Source organism: Indicator indicator, chromosome 24, assembly GCF_027791375.1.
Source record: "Indicator indicator isolate 239-I01 chromosome 24, UM_Iind_1.1, whole genome shotgun sequence".
NCBI classification, from domain to species: domain Eukaryota; kingdom Metazoa; phylum Chordata; class Aves; order Piciformes; family Indicatoridae; genus Indicator; species Indicator indicator.
Genome location: NC_072033.1, coordinates 15,331,579 through 15,351,726, shown reverse-complemented (window position 1 = coordinate 15,351,726; position 20,148 = coordinate 15,331,579). Strand labels below are relative to the sequence as shown.

Sequence of the window (20,148 nt, the reverse complement as noted above, 5' to 3'; positions counted from 1 at the left end):
GGGACGGGCATGGCCGCCGGACTCTGCCACCAACCCTTCCCTCCCCAGGCACCTGCTGCAGGCAGGCAGCCTGGCCCCGGGGCAGGGCTGGGGAGGTGTCTGACCAAAGAACCTGGCAGGGTGACTTTGATTTCAAGGGACTGAAGGGCAGCCATAGGTAGAAAATGTTGAACAGAAAGAGCTTTGATGGCCCAGAGCAGGAGGCTCTGCATGTGTGCTGAGATGGGGCAGCTCCTCGGAGTGTTCCCTGGAGCTGCTGGAACTGGAGCCCCAGCTCTGAGCTGTGGGTGTGGAGGCAGCTGCCAGCATGCTGCAGGCAGACAAGAACCCACCACAGAGTCACTGCTTCTGCCAAACAAACAAAACGTCTTGAAGCAACTGCCCAAAAAATCCTCAGACTGTAGCAGCAGGTGTCAGGGCCCCTGGTCAGGTTCCATGCTCTGAGCAGGCAGAGCAGAGAAACCAAATCTGCTTTATTTTGTATTTTTTAAGACTTTTTTTTTTTAATTGGATAAGCTTTTAATGTTGTTGTTGTTGCTGCTTTTAAGGCATTACATAAGAATGTGGAGATTCCTAGACCTGAATGTAGCTGAAACTGAACTGTGAGGTGATAGATTTACTTTTCTAGCTAGAACTAAAGAAATTACTGGTTGATATTTCTGGCTGTAGTTTACAGATCCTCCTGACTTCCTTTTTTTTCCCTTTATTTCCTTTTTTTTTTTTACAGCATCTTAAATCTTTTCCCTTGCATTTTAAACCCCTGCTGAGTGCTTTGAAAGCTTCCACGGCGATGGGAGCAGGGGAGGGATTTGAGCTCCGTAAGGAAAAGATTCTGGGAGTGTTCATTTCCCCAGGTGCCTTGGCAGGGGGGCAGCACAGTGTGATCAGTGGTGGTGTCCTCAAAAGAGCCCCTAGACACCATGTGCCATGTCAGGAGCCCCAGCAGTGCTGGCAGCTGTTGGGCAGGGGGGGTTCCTGGCAGGGATAATCTCACCTGACCCTGGCTGTGGGGTCCAGGAGTGCATCTCTGACCTCACCTGGCACCAATCCTGCTCAGGGCTGGGGAGCTGATCCCTCCTTCCCTGCATGCCCAACTTCTGGGCACGGCTGTGCACAGGGATGGGATGCTGCTGGTGCTTGTGTGCCCAGCCCTGGCCCCACAGCAGCCTGAGGGGCTCCTGGGGGCTGTACCCCCAACCAGGAGCTCCTGTGGCCACAGCTGTGCTTGCTCACCTTTGGTTGCTCTTCTCTGCTCCCTCCCTTTGCTGCAGGGACTCTCTTGCTGTCCATGGAGTCCTGGTCCATGGCTGGTGCCCCAGGAGACGTGGGCACAGCCCAGCCCGTCCCTCTCCGCAGGTTTCCGTACCCCCGTGGCCGTTGTCCCAGGTGGCAGCTCCTGGGACCTCTTCACTCCAATGCACATTTCAATGCACTGAAGGACATGTGACCTGCCCCCCTCGGTCCCTCTGTCCTCCTCCCCTACCTCTGCTGTTCACTGCAAACCTTCTCCTGCTCTGGCAGAGTCCTCAGGTGCCTTCTCCAAAGGAGTCAGGTCAAGCCCTGTGCCAGCCCTGTGCCAGGCTGGCTCACGAGGTGTTGTACACCTCATCCCCTGGCTCCTTCTACCTCTGACACATGGGGACCCCCCCTCTGTACCCCCATCCTGGGCAGCCTCCCCAGAGGAGGGAGCTTCCCATTTTCCACTCTTAAGTGTGCAGCTTCCCACCCATGCCCCTCCCCAGACCATCTTTGGGTCTCCCCAATGCTGTGCTTGGGGAGGGGCAGGAACAGGAAGCCCACAGGAAATTTAGAGGCTTTTGTACCTTGGTGCCCTTCCCCAGAGGTCACCCTCAAAGTCTTCCCATCCTCATTTGTGCCCAGTGAGACTTGTACAAGCCACATGCCTTAGAACCCTGGAGAAAGCCAAGTGGTCTCCACATTGCTGCTGGCATCTGTGGGTGGAACCCTCTCACCACCTTTGTCACCATCCCCTGAGCAGGCAGAGGGCAGGGTGGGTTCTGTGGGTGCTGGAGGTGTAGGGGATGCCTGGCATCACCCCTGCTGGGTTTGGACCCCTCACCAAGCTCCCATCCTGGAGTCACCACACTCATTCACCACAGCCCAGCTATGGTCCCTGTAGGGAGATTGCCTTGAGGGGTGACAGCCACCCTCTGGGTGACAGAGGGGATGGGTACCTTTGGGTGGCTTTTCTTTCTCCAGTCTGGGCTAAAGTGTAACTTCCACTCCAGTGGCATCCCCACTTTCCTACTCCAGATCTCACATCCTTTCCTATCTGATCAAAAGAAAAAAATCAACAGACAAGGAAAAAAAGAAAAAAAAAAGCAAAAGGAAAAGACTGGGGGAAAGTAAACAAAGATAAAAGAGGAACGAGAATTGTCTTGGCATTAAGCTTCCTTGATAAGAATTGTAGTAGACAAGTCTTCCTTGAACTGTTGGTTTTTTCCCCCCCCTGCAAGAGCTGCCTTTATTCTGTGTCTGTGATGGAGAGAGGGAGCTTTTGGAGCTGCCTCTGGAAGCTTTGTGGAAGTCTGACTCTCCCTGGTGCTATTTTGGTTATTTTTTAAATTTTTTTTAAATTTTTTTTTTTTTTTTAGGTTAAGGATTTGTGCTGTCCAAGGTCTTGCGGGTTTTTATACAATCTTTAAAAAAAAAAAAATAAAAGGAGTGTATCACTGAAGGGCTTTTGACAGGCTTTCTATATCCCAAAGGTGAAAACTCAAGCCCTGTGCCTTGTCCTTGGGGTGTTCCTGGGTTTGGTGTGGGAAGGAAAAGGGGAGATCCACATCACCCAGTTACCATTTATTGCTAATTAAGAAAAAAACAGTGTTTCTGTGTGACCAGATAGTCCTGATTTGATCACTCTGTGTGAAATGATGGAGTTTTGCAGCATGTGCAGTTTGGTGACAGCAGAGCTGGGCCTGGCTGCCATGGCCCCAGGGAGACCAGCACAGGACCTCATGGCAGATGGGGTTGGCCTGGCTGTGGCAGGGGCTGGGGAGGGCTGGGACAGAGATGGAGCAGGGATGAGTTGGGGCTGGGACAGAGATGGAGCAGGGATGGGTTGGGGCTGGGACGGAGATGGAGCAGGGATGGGTTGGAGCTGGGACGGAGATGGAGCAGGGATGGGTTGGGGCTGGGACAGAGATGGAGCAGGGATGAGTTGGGGCTGGGACAGAGATGGAGCAGGGATGGGTTGGGGCTGGGACAGAGATGGAGCAAGGATGGGTTGGGGCTGGGACAGAGATGGAGCAGGGATGGGTTGGGGCTGGGACGGAGATGGAGCAGGGATGAGTTGGGGCTGGGACAGAGATGGAGCAGGGATGTAATGAGCCTGGGCCAGGCCTGCTGGGGCCTGCTGGACTGGGCTGGGGTAGGGACAGGGGCGGGATGGGGCCAGGCTGGGCCCAGTCAGCCTGAGGTGAGAAGACAGTGCCAGGCCTGGGCAGGCTATGACCTTGGTTTGGTCAGAGCTGAGGCAGAGCCTGGACTGGACTGGAAACGGGCAGGGGCCAGAACCAGGCTGGGAACAGGCCATGGCCAGGGCAGAACCGGGCTCGTAATGGGCCCGGGCCAGGGCCAGAACTGGGCTGGGCACGAGCCACAGGCAGGCCACGTGCGCGCGAGTCCTCGCGCCGCAGCCATGAGAGACGCGCGGGGCACGCGGGATCCCGGGGATGTGGGCGTGGCCAGCGGTTCCACCAATCGCAGACGGCCCGGCGGGCGCGATGGGCGGAGACTGTCATCATAGCAACGCGACGGATTAACCGCCCCCTGGTAACCGCCCCCTTTCGCCGACAGCCAGCGCGCGGCGCTCGCGGCAGCCGCCGTGACGTCAGCGTGACGCAAGCGCGTAGCGTGCGAGTGACGTGGTCCCGGGCAGGCGGGCGGGGCCGGTTTGAACGCGGAGCAGACGGGGCGAGAGCGGGGCAGGTAACGGGCCGGGCCGGGTCGGGTCGTGGCTCTGGGGTGGCGGCGGCGGGGCCGTGGGCGGCGGGCGGAGAGGAGGCCCTGGGCTCGGGGAGCGGGCGGGTGGGGCCGGGTGGGTCATAGCCCCGTGGGCTGTGAGGGGACCGGTGTGAGGCCTGCAGGGCTGGGCCGCGCCTGGCCCGGGCGCGGGGGGCCGCGGAACCTCGGTTGAGCGATGCAAAGTATTCTCCGTAGTGGGCAGTGGAGGGGGAAAATGCGGCGGCGGCGGCGAAGAAGGAAAGGGTGGAAGGGGGGCGCGGGCCGTGCCCCACCCGCGGCGGGGACGTGCGGCGCGGCCGGCTGTACCCGGCGGCGGCAGCTGCACCGGGGCTCTGCGGCCGGGCAGCGAGCGTGGCGGCTCCGCTTTGTGCCGGCGGAGCTGGGCGGGGACCGGCCGCTTGGTATTTCCCCCTGGAGAGATCCCGGGGTGGACCAGGAAGTATGGGTGCCGTGCGGGGCCGTGGGGCTGAGGGGGATGGCTAGCATGCCGCGGTGATTCCCTCCGTCGGAGCTTCCACGCGAGGCCCTTGCTGTTCATTTTATTTCACAGAGCGCCTGAAAGGTGCTCTTTTCAGAGGGGTGCAATAAGGGCTTCCCAGCTGTTCGCAGCGGGCAGCTCCGCCGCGTTTCCCGTGCATCACGTTGGGCTCGGCTGTTGTGTGAAGGCTGGGAGGAAGCCGCAGCCGAGCGAGTGTTTAACACTGGCGGCAGGGGCCGTGGCGCTTACAGCTCCGGTTCTGTCTTGCAGAAAATGGCAGTGAATGTGTATTCTACTTCAGTGACCAGCGATAACCTGAGCCGACATGACATGCTGGCCTGGATCAACGAGTCCCTGCAGCTGACCCTGACCAAGATCGAACAGCTCTGCTCGGGTGAGGGGGCTCAGGGCAAGGCAGCTCCCGGTTTGGGATCCAGCCCGGGTCTGTTGAGGTGCAGCTGCACCGTGTGACCTGTCTGAGCTGGCCTCTGTGGCTCTGCTGATGGCTTCACTCTTGGTGTGAGCAGACCTGTGGGCAGCGATGTAACCTGGGTATGGTTGGGGTTGTATTGAAGTGGTTGTTAGTGATGTCAGCAGAATGAACAGGCACCTCCTGACTCATGGCAGCAGAGGTGCAGCGAGAGAGAATAAGAGATAATGTGAAAAAAAGACTCTTGAGAAGGTGTTTCCAACGAGGAACGAAGTCTTTGGTCTTGGTGAATAGAATAAGTCTTACAAGTGTAGTAGCAGCATAAGCAAGTGTGGATTCCTCTGGAAGAGAAGCACTGGGAGCTGTGGGAGGTTGGGCAGGGGGTGTGGGGGAAGTATCCTGGTGACTCTTGGGCTCACCCTCAGGGTTTGCAGCATAGGGGACTGTGTCACCCCAGTTTAGTCAGGCTCCTGCTCCTGGCTGGGGTGGAGCTGGAGGCAGAAAAGGGGAAGTGATTGTGGTCCCCAGACAGAGTCAAGTGTCATCAGAGGCTGTGTGGGAGGAGGCCTGCAGAGATGAATTGCTGGTAAATAGTCTGTGAAGTGAGAGCTAAAACAAACCCAAGGCTAAAAAGGGCAGCCTAGGTTAAAGGAGGTGATTTGGATAACTGCAACAGGCAGGGGAAAGGGACTTGGTGAAGAGGGGAAGTGCAGCTCATGCAGTGAGCTTAGGGTAAGGTGTTGCTCATACGTGAGAGATGTGGAAATTGGAGGTGGAATAAAAAGAGGAAGAAGTCTGAAATGAGTTTGGGGCTGGCAGTGCAGCCTGTGGAAGAAACCTTCTCAAAGAATACTGCAAAGCAGGGGGCTTGCAGTAGACAACTGATAGGTGTTTGTGGTGGCTTTTGTCTGGTGGGGTGGTGGAGAGAAACTAAGGGTGAAGAAATTAAGGCTCTGCAAGCAGAGGAGCAAGGCTGAGCGCTGCCTGCTCTCAGAGAAATGGGTTGAGCACTCTGTCCTGGGCAGCACTGGTTTATACTGGGAAGTTGTGCTGGGAGTTGGTGTGTCTGGAATGCTGGCAGAGCTGTGTCTGGAGCTGGGAGGATAATGAGTGCTGGCTCTGCAGAATTTCAGCTCACCTGTTTGCAGAAGGCTGGGAGCTGTCACTGTGCTATGTGCTGAGTAATGTCCCTCCCCTGTGCCTGCAGAGGGGCCCCCACGCCTCTGGGTACCCAGTGGCTTCTGCTGTCACAACTGGGTGCCACCAGGAGCTTCCAAGCCTGCTCTGCCCGCTCTGGGGCTGGCAGTGGTGCCAGCAGCAGGCTGGGGCTGTGTAAATGCACAAAAGATGACCTTTGGCTTGTGCTGGGTATCTCTTTACATCAAGTTTATCACTCGGAGTGCCCCCGAGTTAGCAAACCTGATCTCTGGCAAGAGATTTGCTCCTCAGGTGGGCACAGGAGTTGTTCAGGCAGTGAACTGAAAGAGGCATGATTGATTGATTAATTGATTTTTATTTGCACCAGTGGATGAGCAGCAACTTTCTTAGCAGTGAGACTTGGGAGCCCCAAAAGACCTACAGAATTATCTTGGTAGGAAATGATCAGTGCAGGACTTTGTTGCCTTGGGTTGAAATGAATCCACTCAGCACCAGGATTTATTAGCTCCTGGCTTTCAGACAGCTGAGAAGAGCCTGTCCTGGAGCTGTGGTGTTCCAGGTTGAGGTTCCCATCTCTCTGGGTGTCTAATTAATTGCTGCAGGTGGGGGAACAATGCTCAGAGTGTTGCTCTCATGTTGGCAGTGGCATATGGTTGCCATCAGCACTGCAGAGGTTAAAAATCTCTGTTTTTAGGGTGTGTGCTTCAAAAGCTGATTTATATATTTATATCTTTTTTTTTTTTTGTTTTTGGAGGTGACTGCTTGCTCTTCATGGTTGAACTGAATCCTTCTGCTCCTTGCTAAGAGCTGACTTGAGGGACATGGAGGATTCCAAATTAATAGAAACTGTTTCATTTCAGGCCTTGACTTAAATAGAATCCAACCTCATATTGCCTCTTGCCTTTGAGGGCACCTTGAGCTGTGTGTGTAGGTTGTGTCTGTGGTGAGTAAATGTGTCACTCTTTTACTAATGATTAAGTATAACTGAGAGTGATGACTGCAGTTGAGTGGTGATAAGAGGTGATCACACTCCTCTTGGACCTCAGGTCTGGCCTCCCAGCCAGCAGAAGGGAAAATCAAATTGCTCCGTGGCTTTTTCTGTTTCTCCTGGAGTGAAGGAGTTAGGATTGCTCTTGATCATCAAAGTTCAAGTCCTGAGACCCCAAGGTTGGTTCTGCAGCTCACTTAAAGCTTCTTGCTAGCGGTGCTGCACCCAAACAGGAGTCTGAAGGTTTCCTGTTCTGCTTTCACAGCCTTGAAGGGATTGAATAGCTGAGGATGGCTCAGGTCAGCCTGCTGCCTGAGAAGGGCTTGACTGATCCTGGGATTTGTGTGCTTTTCCTTTTGGCAGGTGCTGCCTACTGCCAGTTTATGGACATGCTCTTCCCAGGCTCTGTAGCACTCAAGAAAGTGAAGTTTCAAGCCAAGCTGGAGCACGAGTACATCCAGAACTTCAAGGTTCTACAAGCAGGTTTCAAACGAATGGGTGTTGACAAAGTAAGCTTGCCTTGTGACTGCTGCTCTCTCCTCCTCCTGCTGAAGGAGCTGGAATGTGCTGGGAATGTAGCTGGAACACAGCTGGGAACAGAGCTTGCTTTTGGTTGGGGACCTCACAGCCTTTGGGTTTGGTTTGTGCTGAGGTCCTCGCTGCAGTTTGGACACCCAGCGAAGGTTCAGCTCAACAATGAGCTGAGTGTTTCCAGTTTCATTCTGTGCAGCTGGTGTAGCACAGGCTGGGACTGGAACTTCTGAGCTGGACCTGACCTGAGCTTCCTGTTTGAACCATCTTTGTCCCAGCTGCCTTCCCATTACCCACTGGTGTGATAGTCCTGAGGATCTCAATTCAGAATTGGTTAGGAAATGAATTCAGTTGTCTCTTACCATAGAATGGGTTGGGTTGGAAGGGACCTTCAAGATCAGCCAGTTCCAACCTCCCTGCCATGGGCAGGGACACCTCCCACCAGCCCAGCTTGCTCAAGGCCTCATCCAGTCTGGCCTTGAACACCTCCAGGGAGGTGACATCCACAGCCTCCCTGGGCAACCTGTGCCAGTGTCTCCCCAGCCTCACTGGAAAGAATTTCTTCCTCATCTCCAGTTTCAATCTCTCCTCTTCCAAGCACAAAGCCATTGCCCCATGTCCTGTCATTCCCAGCCCTTGTTAAAAGTCCCTCCCAGCTCTTCTGTAGCCTCCTTCAGGTACTGGAACCCTCCAAGGGTGATGTTCAGCTCTGTCCAGCTCCATGGTCTCTCTCTGGGGAGCTCTTCAGTGGCTCTGGCTTATGGGAGCTGGTGCTGGATGAGCCAGCTTCAGGTTCACAGGAAGGTTTTGTGCTGTGCTCAGTGTAGCACCAGCCTTGCTGCAGAGTTCTTTACAATTACAGTTCTGAATTCCAGTTATTAGCCAAAATCCCACAATTTTAACACAAGAGTTGTGTTCCAGAAGGATTTTGTCCAACACTGGCCAAAGATTTACACTTCTGAGATTTAAACCTTGATATCAAGCTGGGGATTTCTTTGAATTTCATTTTTTGCCTTTTTTTTTTTATAATTTTCTTTTTTTTTCCTGTTTGTTTTCCTCCTGCTCCAGATAATTCCTGTGGACAAATTAGTGAAAGGAAAATTTCAGGACAACTTTGAATTTGTTCAATGGTTCAAAAAATTCTTTGATGCAAACTATGATGGGAAGGAGTATGACCCTGTTGCTGCTAGACAAGGCCAAGAGACAGTAGCACCAAACCTGGTTACTCCAGTGATGAACAAACCCAAGAAATCTCTCAGCTCAAACACTGCAGGTAGAGAAAATCTGAGTTAAAGGAGTCTCTGGATCATGGGGGAAAAAAAAAAAAGTGGGGAAAAGCAGAGTGGGTTGTTAGTGAAGGGTGGGGTATCACAGCATGTTAGGTGTAAAGTTGGGGTAGCACAGAATGTTAGATGTTGGAAGGGACTTCCAGAGATCATTGAGTCCAACCCTCCTGCCAAAGCCTGCAGGATGAGGTTGGAGCACTTTGCATCTTGATTTGGAGAGGCCAGGCTTCAAAAGCTGAGTCATAGAATGCTGGACTGGGTTGGGTTGGAAGAGACCTCCCAAAGGCCACCCAGTGCAACCCCCCTGCAGTCAGCAGGGACATCCTCCACCAGAGCAGCTTGCTCACAGCCTTCTCCAGCCTCACCTTGAAGAGCTCCAGGCATGGAGCCTCAACTCCCTCCCTGGGCAACCTGTGGCAGTGTTCCAGCAGCCTCCTGCTGCACAACTTGTTCCTCACATCCACTCTCAATCTGCTCTGCTCTCATTTCAAACCCTTGCCCCTGCTCCTGTCCCTGCAGGCCTTTGCACACAGTCCCTCTGCAGCCTTCCTGCAGCCCCTGCAGGTACTGGGAGGCTGCTCTGAGGTGTGCCTGGAGCCTTCTCTTCTCCAGGCTGAACACCCCCAGCTCCCTCAGCCTGTCCTCCTGGCAGAGCTGCTCCAGCCCCCTGAGCATTTTCCTGGTGTCCTCTGGACCCTCTCCATCAGGTCCATGTCCATCTGTGCTGAGGGCTCCAGAGCTGGACACAGCCCTGCAGGTGAGGTCTCAGCAGAGCAGAGGGGCAGGATCCCCTCCCTCCATCTCTGGCCACACTGCTCTGGATGCACCCAGGCTGCCCTTGGCCTTCTGTGCTTCAGGCTCACACTGCTGGCTCCTGTCCAGCACCCACAAGTCCTTCTCTGCAGGGCTGTTCTCAATCTCCTCATGCCCCAGCCTGGATTGACAGCAGCCAGTTATCTGTGAGCTACAGGAAGGAAAAATCTTCCCTAAAAGAGAAAATAGCAAAGGACCACTCCAGGAACCATGGTCATGTCCTATGGAGTCAGGAAGCTTCTCAGGAGGAATTCAGCTCTGAGCTCTTCTGTGCCTAAGCCTGGTTGGAAGTGGGTAGTAACTTTCCAGGAGGGTTTTCCTGTAGGAAACGCTCCTGCAGGAGGAGTTGTGAGGTGTGGTGAGAGGAGCTAACCCTGAGCTGATCTTGCAGCCCCACAGAGGCCCATGGTGACGCAGAGGACTGCAGCCACCCCCAAGGCTGGCACTGGGATGGTCAAAAAGGCAGCAGGAGACGAGGAGTCAGCAGGGCTGATCGAGCAGGTGGGTCCCAGGCAGCCCCAGCTGCTGACCTGTGCTCCACAGGGCTGTGTGCTGAGCTGCTTCTTGACAGGAGTGGATCAGGCAGGGGGGAGGAGATAACCTGAGTGCAGCAGGCTCAGCAAGAGTCACTTCATTAGAGGCCTTGGTGAGAAGGGCCTGGCTGCTCTGCTCCCAGCCAGACCCCTCCTGCAGCACAGGAGCTGCAGACATCCAAACCCTTCTGGGCCATGTCACACATAGCTTTGCCTTGAAAAGTATTCCCACAGCTGTGTGGCAGCTCTCAGCATTCCAAGGCAGCTATGAGCAGCTGCTGCTCCACCAGACACAGAGCATAACACAACCACCACCAGCTTGGAATGTGTTAGCAGAGGGACCTGCAGGCAGCTTCTGCTTTACCTAGCCTAAGGAGTAAGCCCTCAGAATGTCCAAGTGCATGTGTGTGACAGAGGGGGTTTGGTGGAGCAGGAATGAGAAACAGATTTTCTTCCTCCTCACACAGTCCCCTTTGCCCCATCTAGGGCTCTTCTGAAGTGTTTTGTGTCTTTAACACCCTCTGAGCATGTGGGGACTCTGCTTTTAGCTACCACTGGTTGGGTAAATTGTTGGTGGTGCCCTTTGGCAGATCAATGTATTGAAACTTACTGTTGAAGATCTGGAGAAGGAGAGAGACTTCTACTTTGGCAAGCTGAGGAACATTGAACTGATCTGCCAGGAGAATGAAGGGGAGAATGACCCAGTGCTGCAGAGGATTGTGGAAATTCTTTATGCCACAGATGTAAGTGAGCTGCTGCAAGTGGGAATTGCATGGCTGCTCCCTCCCTTTGTAACTGGAAGCTTCACTGCTTTCCAGGCCTCCTGCTATTTCTGCTTGGTTTGCTTTCCCTTTGGGTTCATGGCCTTGGCTTTTTCCACAATCAGCCAATTATTAAGGTTGGAAAAGACTTTTAAGATCACCCAGTCCAACCATTATGGCCACTAAACCGTGTCCCCAGGGGCCATGGCCACAGGTTTCTTGAACACCTTCAGGGGTGGGGACTCCACCACCTCCCTGGGCAGCCTCTTCCAACCCCTCACCACTTTCTCAGTAAAGAAGTTTTTCCTAGTGTCCAACCTAAACCTCCCCTGGCACAACTTCAACTCATTTGCTCTTGTCCACTTGGGAGAAGAGACCAACACCAGCCCCCCCACAACCTCCTTTCAGGGAGTTGTAGAGGGCAATGAGGTCCCTTCAGCCTTCTCTGTTGTGGGCAGGCAGCAGGCAAGGTTCAGCCTTTCCTGAGGAGTGTACAATGAATAGATCAAAGATGAGGAAAAGAACTTTCTGGTCCTTTGAGTTGGCACTGAATGGTCACTCAAGGGGGATTTCATAGAATCCTAGAATGGCTCAGGCTGGAAGGGAGCTCAGAGCTCATCCCCTCCAACCTCCCCACCATGCCCAGGGACACCTCTCAGCTAGACTCAGCTGCTCAAGGCCTCATCCCATCTGATTTGAACATCCCCAGGCAGGAGGTATCCACAACCTCCCTGGGCAGCCTGTGCCAGAGTCTCACCTCCCTCTTACTGAAGAACTTCTTCCTCAGCTCCAGTCTAACCCTGCTCCCCCTCAGCTTCAAACCATTCCCCCTTGGCCTATCTCTGGACACCCTCAGGAGAAGTCCCTCTGCAGCCTTCCTGCAGGATCCCTTCAGAGTTTGGAAGGCAGCTCTGAGGTCCCCCTGGAGTCTCCTCCAGGCTGACCACCCCCAGCTCCCTCAGCCTGTGCTCACAGGAGAGCTGCTCCAGCCCTTGGCTCATCTTTGTCACCTCCCCTGGACTCTCTCCAGCAGCTCTGTGTCCTTATTGTGCTGGGGACCCCAGAGCTGGAGGCAGAATTGGAGGTGAGGTCAGAGCAGAGTCAAGGGGCAGAATCCCTTCTCTTGCCCTGCTGCCTTCTGGGCTGCCTGAGGGCACTGCCAGCTCCCAGTGAGGCTTCTCATCAACCAACCAACCTCCCAACCTTCAAGGGCTCCTCTCAACCCACTCTGCACCCAGCCTGAGGTCCCCCTGGATTGACCACCCCCAACTCCCTCAGCTGATCCTCACAGCAGAGCTGCTCCAACCCTAGGTCCAAAGGCAAAGCTCCAAAGCTCACAGAGAGCAGCCCAGGCTCCTGCTTTATGCCATCAGCTTTTCATTTTGGTTTTCCTTGCCCCCTTCAGGAAGGTTTTGTGATACCTGACGAAGGAGCACCACAGGAAGAACAAGAAGAGTATTAACAGACCACCTACTGTACCAGCAGAGCAGCAGCAACAACCACCACCACCATCAGAATTCTTTGCCCCAGATCATGTGCTTAACTGTAAAATACTCCACTTGATTCTTAGAGGACTCACTGGTTTCTTTTCATAAGCAAAAAAAAAAAGAAAAAAAAAAAAGAAAAAAGTAAAAAAAAAGTTTTAAAAAGAAAAAAAAAAAGAGAAAAAAAAAAAAAGTACCTCTTCTTAAAGTGCACTTTGCAGAAGTTTCACTTTTTTTTGTTGCAGTGGGTTTGAGTTAGGAGCTCCTTCTCACTCTGTAGCAGAGCAGTATTCACACCTGGGTGGGAAAGTTTTTAGGGAGCAAGCAAGAGGCTGAAGCTTTTTTTTTTTTGTTTGTTTGTTTGTTTATTTTTTTTTTTTATTTTGGACCTTGTTGCAAGAATGGTTTGCTGGTAAAACACTTGCTGGGGGGAGGGAGGGAGAGAGAGAAAGAGAGACTTGGTTTGGGTTGGTTGTACCTGAGGTGGGTGAGTGGGAGGAGAGGCTCTGGCAGGGAGGTTTTCTTTGGAGTTTCAATGTGAAAATTTGCAGCACAGAAATGATGCTCAAATGCCTTAAAATGAGTGTTTAAAATATGCTTCCATATGCCAAATCTGAAGGGATCTGAGGGGAGGTTTTGATGTGCTTCACCTTGGTTGGGGGCTTAGAGGTTGGACTCCACTTTCACTGCTGGCTCTGGAAGCCTTGCTTGGCAGCTCCACTTTGTCAGCAAGGCCTCAAAAAAGGAAGGGAAGGAGGGGAGAGAGGGAAGCAAAAAAAAAAAAAAAAAATCCCCAACCCCTCCATCCCTCTGTAAAGCTGCTTACAAAGTGATTTAGTTCTCCATGCAATGGACCTTATTGGTGCCTGTCACAGGATCAGAGGGGAGTATCAACAGCTGAGGCACAGAAATTAACCTTGAGGGGTGCTGAAAAGCCTTTTTTTTTTTTTTCTCTCTTTTTCTCTCTTTCTCTTCTCCCCCTCCCTCCCTTCTGTGGCTAAAAGACTTTGCCAAACTGTACTGTGTTTTCTGTGAGAGAAACAGCAAAAGCCAAGGGCAGGCAGTCCCACTCCTGCCCCTCCTTCAGCAGGCACTTTGCCTTCCTGCCTCTTCTTTTTCTCCTTGTCCTGCTTCTTTTTTAATGCCTTTTGGATTTTTTTTCTTTCTTTTTTTTTTTTGTGTTATTGTGGTGGTTTTTTTTTTTTTTTTTATGCTCTCACTTCTTTTTCTCTCTCCCATCCCAAGGAATGCTGGTCAGACCCAACAGTTGTAACAGGGCTTGTGCTGTGTGCAGCTGCCTGAGATTGAAAGTGAGCTGAGCACATGAGGATGAGCATTTTATTTTTTTTTCCCTTCCTCTCTTTTTTTTTTTCCTTTTTTTTCCCATCTCCTAATCCTCCTTTGCCAGTTCAGTAGACTTCTGGGGTAAAAAAAAAAACAAACAAAACAAAACCAACAAAACAACTTTCCAAGATGCTGGCTAACAGAGCTAATATTATTGCAGAAAATACAGTACTGAGACTAACTTAAATATTAATATTTAAATACTTTTCCTTAACTGTCCTTTTTAATTTTGATTTTGGGGTTTTTTTTTTTTTTTTTTGCTCTCATGCTCCCCCTCCCTTCTCTCTCCCTCCCCTTCCCCCTTTCCCTTCCCCTCCTCATTACTGTTGTGTTTGGCAAGATCCTGCAAGACTTCTGATTTCCCTTTTCCCTTCCACTACTGAGATTGGAGCAGTCCTGTTGTGCTTGTATCCATTTGTTTCTGGTGGTAGCTTTGTCCTGAACCCCCTCCCCAAGCCCTCCCCGTCCCCTGTGTGTTAGGGAGAGCATTTTATGGTGAACTGTTGTGTAGTGCATGAAATCTTTGTGAAAATTCCCAGAAAAACCCAAATCCCAGTGAATGCCAAAAAAAAAAAAAGAAAAAAAAGAAAACAATCCCCAACCACCCCAACAAAGAAAAGGTTTTTTGTTTTTTTTTTTTTTTAGCCATTGTTTCTAAACTGCAGTGGTGCTATTTTCTCTTGTGGCCTTTGGTTTTTTGTTTGTTTGTTTGTTTTGGGTTTGGTTTTAAAGAATTTTGTTGCCCTTAAAAAAAAAAAAAATCCACACAAACAAAAAACCAACAAACAGCCAAACCCCAACTCCTTCATTTTACTGAGACCCCTACCCCCATCCCCATGTTTTGACTTGGATTTTTGTTCTTTTTGTTGTTCTTGACAGGGTTTTTCTATTTTAAGCAGTTTCTAAATAAAGTTCTGGATTTCAAGTGTGTCCTGTCTGCTGCAGTCTCTTCTGCTTTCAGATCCCACCAGGCAGAGCTTGAGGAAGTCCCCCAAGAGGTTTTCCTGGTGGAGCTTGCTGCAGGACCTTGACTGATCCCAGGAGTAAATCCAAGTAAATCCAGGCTGGGTGCAGAGTGGGTTGAGAGGAGCCCTTGAAGGTTGGGAGGTTGGTTGGTTGATGAGAAGCCTCACTGGGAGCTGGCAGTGCCCTCGGGCAGCCCAGAAGGCAGCAGGGCAAGAGAAGGGATTCTGCCCCTTGACTCTGCTCTGCTCAGACCTCACCTCCAATCCTGCCTCCAGCTCTGGTGTCCCCAGCACAAGAAGGACACACAGCTGCTGGAGAGAGTCCAGGGGAGGTGACAAAGATGAGCCAAGGGCTGGAGCAGCTCTGCTGTGAGCACAGGCTGAGGGAGCTGGGGGTGGTCAGTCTGGAGGAAACTCCAGGGGGACCTCAGAGCTGCCTTCCAAACTCTGAAGGGATCCTGCAGGAAGGCTGCAGAGGGAATTTTCCTGAGGGTGTCCAGAGACAGGCCAAGGGGGAATGGTTTGAAGCTGAGGGGGAGCAGGGTTAGACTGGAGCTGAGGAAGAAGTTCTTCAGTAGGAGGGTGGTGAGACTCTGGCACAGGCTGCCCAGGGAGGCTGTGGCTGCCTCCTGCCTGGGGGTGTTCAAGACCAGGCTGGGTGAGGCCTTGAGCAGCTGAGTCTAGCTGAGAGGTGTCCCTGGGCATGGTGGGGAGGTTGGAGGGGATGAGCTCTGAGGTCTCTGAGCTCATTCTGTGATGCCATGATCTGGAATCTTCCTCCTCCAGCCCTGGTTAGCAGCAGAAATGTTGGAGCTTCCTTGGAGCATGCTGGGGGCAACTACTGCTTGAGTCCTTTCTTTGCTTTCTTTTGTTCCTCTTTATTTTCTTTTCTTTCCCACAAGTGGCTGAAATGGGAGTTCAGTGTGGTGAGAAGGGGGCTGGACTTGGCCCCACATGGCTTGGAGTGTGTTTTAAAATGACTAAAGCTGGTTATTAATGACAAACAAGATGTGAATTGCCTCCTCTGAGCAAATTGGTTGTGATCTGGGTTGGTTTCTTTCCTTTGAAGTGTTTCCTGATAGCTTAAAGCTTCCAGTACCTTCAGAGGAGTGCTTGTGTGATACCCAACCTTGTGTGTTCTCCACAGCACCCCTCTCTGCTGCTGTGACCCCCACTCCCTGCCCCATCCTGCTCTCTGGGTGCCTCCCTGGCAGGACCAGGCCAGGGGCTCAGGGTTCTGGGGCACATAAAATCTTCCTGGCTGTCACTGCCTTGCCTTGGAGGTTGGAAGCATATTTTGTCAGCTCTGAACATCCCCTCATGCCAGCAGCGTGAAGCAGGCAGCACCTGGGTGAGCTGAAAGAGAACTTGGAGCCTGCTCTTTGCAGCCCAGGTGCTCATTGGGACCTGGTTGCTTGAAGCCTCTCTCTAGGAGCATTGCACAGGTAGGGCTGGGAAGCACCCAGGTCCCTGGGGGGTTGTGCTGGGTCCATTCTGATCTAGCAGAGCCCCAGCAGATATCCTCTTGTGCTGGGGGTAACCAGTCAGGAGTGCTGCTGGGGACTCCTCCTGAGCCTGTGGGGTGTGTGGATGTGCATCAGAAAGCTGAACTGGAACTGTGGGCTTGGAATTCAGGTGCTGCTGAGGCCTCCAGCTGCTTGCATCACTCCTTTGCTACCAAGCTGAGTTAGAAACAGAGTGGGGGACAAACTCCTGCAGTCAGCTCCTGACTGCATTGTGGGCATCTTGAGATGCTCTGGTTTCTAATGTGCTTTTTTTGGGGGTTGGGGAGGGAAGAGGGGAAGAAACCCCCCAAAATCAGCCCAAGTCAAACCCACAGGCTGCAGGTGGCTACTCTCTTCTGGTTCCAGTGGATGTGGTCAAGCTCAATGCTCACAGTTCTGCCAGCACTCAACCTTCCTCAGCAGCTTGGTGCTGGCAGGCAGTGAGGAAATGCAGAGTGGAGGAGTAAGCAGCTCCCACCTCCTCCCTGTGCCACCACATCTCTTCCTTGCAGGTGGGTTGTGGGTGGGTTTAACTTTTATTGTTGAGTGGTTTTTATACAATCTCCTGGTTTGCAATGACAATTCTTAACTGCAGCTGTTCAAAGCTTTCCAATAAAGGCCAAGGACTGAGCTGCTGTTGTCTGGAATCACTGCTTGGTCACTTGGCTGCTTGGGTCAATGTCATAGAAGCCCAGAATGGGTTGGGTTGGAAGGGACCTCCAAAAGCCACCTAATCCAGCCCCCCTGCACTCAGCAGGGACATCCTCCACCAGAGCAGCTTGCTCAGAGCCCTGTCCAGCCTCACCCTGAATAGCTCCAGGCATGGGACCTCAACTCCCTCCCTGGGCAACCTGTGGCAGTGTTCCAGCAGCCTCCTGCTGCACAACTTGTTCCTCACATCCAATCTCAATCTGCTCTGCTCTCATTTCAAACCCTTGCCCCTGCTCCTGTCCCTGCAGGTCTTTTTCCATCCACAGGGCTTGGCTGTGTCCTTCAGGAGCTGATTGTGCCTCTGGCAGAACCTCCATCCAAGGTAAGGCCCTGGGACCTTCTTGCAGGAGAAAGGGATTTGGGGCCAGTCAATGTGTAAACCTGAGGAGGACTCCACTGTGGCTTCCAGGCTGGCCTGGACCATGCCTCTTGATTCTGTATTGGGGATGCTGTTGAGGGGACAGTCCCATGGGGGTGTGACCATGCAGCTCTTGTTGCAGGGGCTGCAAACAACCCTGGGGAGAAAAAGGTGCATCAGAAAAACAAACAAACAAAAAGCTTTGCCCTTGCTCCAGGCACCATCTCCTTAAATCCATGGGGTTCTGTGCAACAGGCAAAGCAGCCCCAGGGAGAGCCCCCTGAGAGGAGCCACTTGGCACCAAATCTACCCCTTCAGAGCCTCTAAGATCATGGAGTCCAACCTTCAACCCAACACCAGGGCCAGTGGCCACTGCTCTCCCTGAGGTGCCAGCAGCCAGCTCCATCAGGGTGCTCATGACAGCTGATGCCAAAGTGAGCACTGAAGCAGCACAGGAAAAGCTTTCAGGTGGAAGACCAAGCCCCAGCAGCTCTCAGCACAGGATGGTGCCCCTAAACCACCTCCCAGTCAGCTCCTTCCCCTGGGCCATTTGGGAGGGCAGCTGTGTGCTGCTTTCCAGCCTGGCCTCCTTGTTTGGGAATTTGGGTAGCAGAGAGCCCAGATCCTCCTGCTGCAAGGCAGGCAGTGATTTCATTTGCACAGCATCAAAGGCAGAGAGGAATTAATTATCTGAGGTTCTGCAGTGTTGACAGAGCAACAATCACAGGGGATGGCTCTGCAAACAACCAGGGCCCCACCACCAGCACCCAACCAGCCTCCACTGCTTGCTGCTGCTGCTTCTCTTCAGTACAGCAGGAAATTACTTTTGCAGCTGCTGCTGCCCAGCCCTCATCTTTCACTGCAGAGGGACAGAGTCATTACCCAGGCTATGAAGCATCCCAGTCAATGTCATAACATCTCATCAGGGTCTTTATTGTCACTTGGAGCTGTAATTTCTCTCATTGCCATGCAGGACTCACTCAGCCCTGTGAGCACCAGCCCTGCAAAAATGCAGCCCTGGCCTCCCCCAGGTGACTCAGGCCTGAGCAAACAGCCCCTGGAGCTGCTCTGTGCTAACAGCCCTGGACCAAAGGTGAACCCAAAAGGAACCCTGCAGCAAATCTCCCCAGCTCCCAAACCAGCAGTTGTGGTTGGTAGGAGCCTACCTGGTGCAGTTCAGAGCCATCAGCACCCAGGCAGACATGGGATGCAGCTCTGGAGCCACTGGCCTTGATTCCTGCTGCTTGCCAGTTTGCACAGGGACCTGCAGTGGCTCTGCACACAGAGCAAAGCCCTGCAGGACTCTGAGGGGTCAGACTCGTGCTGTGAGCACCACTCACCAAGCCTGACTCCCCTGCACTGATCTAAGGGCAGCCACAGGCTGCAGCTGCTGGAAAGCTCAGGTAGAAACCTCTCCAGGAAGGTTCTTCCCTTCAAACCCTGAGTGTCTGCAGGAGGGAGTGAAGTTGCAGCTTTCAGCAGGGGGAAACTCCTTCCATCAGACATCTCCAGAGCTGCTTCCCAGACAGTTTGTTGCTTGCCTCAAGTGATCAGACCTAATATCATCCACTTGTGGGCACAGGAGAGAGCCCTGGAAGGCAGCCTTGGACCTCTGTCTACACCTCCTAGGCTGAAAAGCAGCCTGACAGAGGAAGGAGCTGCTTTGGAGTGTTTGTGATCCCCAGAATCCCACCCCTGCAGGATGGGAGCAAGAGCTGCAGGACAGCAAACCCTGGGAGACCCTCCCACGGGGGCTGTTCTGCCACACCACCTCCAAGCCATGAGAAGGAGGCTTCCTTGAAGAGCTTTACCCTCCAAGGTAATCAGGCAAACATCTCTTGCCAGTGAAGGCTCCAGGCAGACCTCAGAGCAGCCTCCCAGTACCTGCAGGAGCCACAAGAAGGCTACAGAGGGACTGTGTGCAAAGGCCTGCAGGGACAGGAGCAGGGGCAAGGGTTTGAAATGAGAGCAGAGCAGATTGAGAGTGGATGTGAGGAACAAGTTGTGCAGCAGGAGGCTGCTGGAACACTGCCACAGGTTGCCCAGGGAGGGAGCTGAGGCCACATCCATGAAGATATTCAGGGTGAGGCTGGAGAAGGCTGTGAGCAAGCTGCTCTGGTGGGGGATGTCCTTGCTGAGTGCAGGGGGGCTGCACTGGGTGGCCTTTGGGAGGTCCCTTCCAACCCAAACCCATTCCAGGATTCTATGAAGGTTGAGCAGCTGGCTCCTGTTTTCTGCTTCCCCTCAGACCCATGTTTTGCCATCTCTGTTCCCCTGGGCTCTTTGCTTTCTGAAGCAGCAGAATGAGTGGAGTGCAGTCAATGGTCCCTCCCCATCCCACCTGCTGCCCTCAGAGCCAGCTGCCTGCAGTGCTGAGGCTCAAACCACCTCAGAACTTTTCCTCTTCCCCAAGTGCTCCCTGGGAACTGGTGCCACCAGATAAAGCTCATTCCTGAGCTCCAGCTTGTTGCTTCCAGCTGAGCAGCTGATAAGAGGCAGGATTTATCCCACTTCCATTAGAACAGCCCAGGCAGGCTCTGCTCAGACTGGGCTCTGCCTCCCCTCTCTGATCCATCCCTTGCACAATGACCCTGGGCAATGCTGCTGCTGTTGGAACCTTCTCCTCCCTCCAGGTTGAGCCTTCTGGTGCCTTGTGGTGTTGGGAAGCATCAGCTGGGCAAGAAGATATCTTCCCCCCAGGGCTCACTTTTGAAATGCTGCATGATTATTTTTCTTTAACCCACAAGCAAATGAAGCTCTGAAAAGTTGTTTTAGGCTAGCTGAGGACAGCTCCTGCAGAGCAGGTGGGGGAGACA

The 20,148-nt window shown here is 52.9% G+C and overlaps 1 protein-coding gene across 1 annotated transcript; it reads left to right on the top strand.

The window, feature by feature from the left end:
• The first annotated feature begins 4,738 nt into the window (after positions 1-4,738).
• MAPRE1 (microtubule associated protein RP/EB family member 1) lies at positions 4,739-12,449 on the top strand. The gene is made up of 6 exons (XM_054391855.1): positions 4,739-4,859; positions 7,405-7,550; positions 8,641-8,845; positions 10,063-10,172; positions 10,795-10,947; positions 12,371-12,449. Exons 1-6 carry the CDS (start codon positions 4,739-4,741, stop codon positions 12,425-12,427), a joined length of 792 nt encoding a protein of 263 aa, XP_054247830.1. The 3' UTR covers positions 12,428-12,449.
• The last annotated feature ends 7,699 nt before the right edge of the window (positions 12,450-20,148 follow it).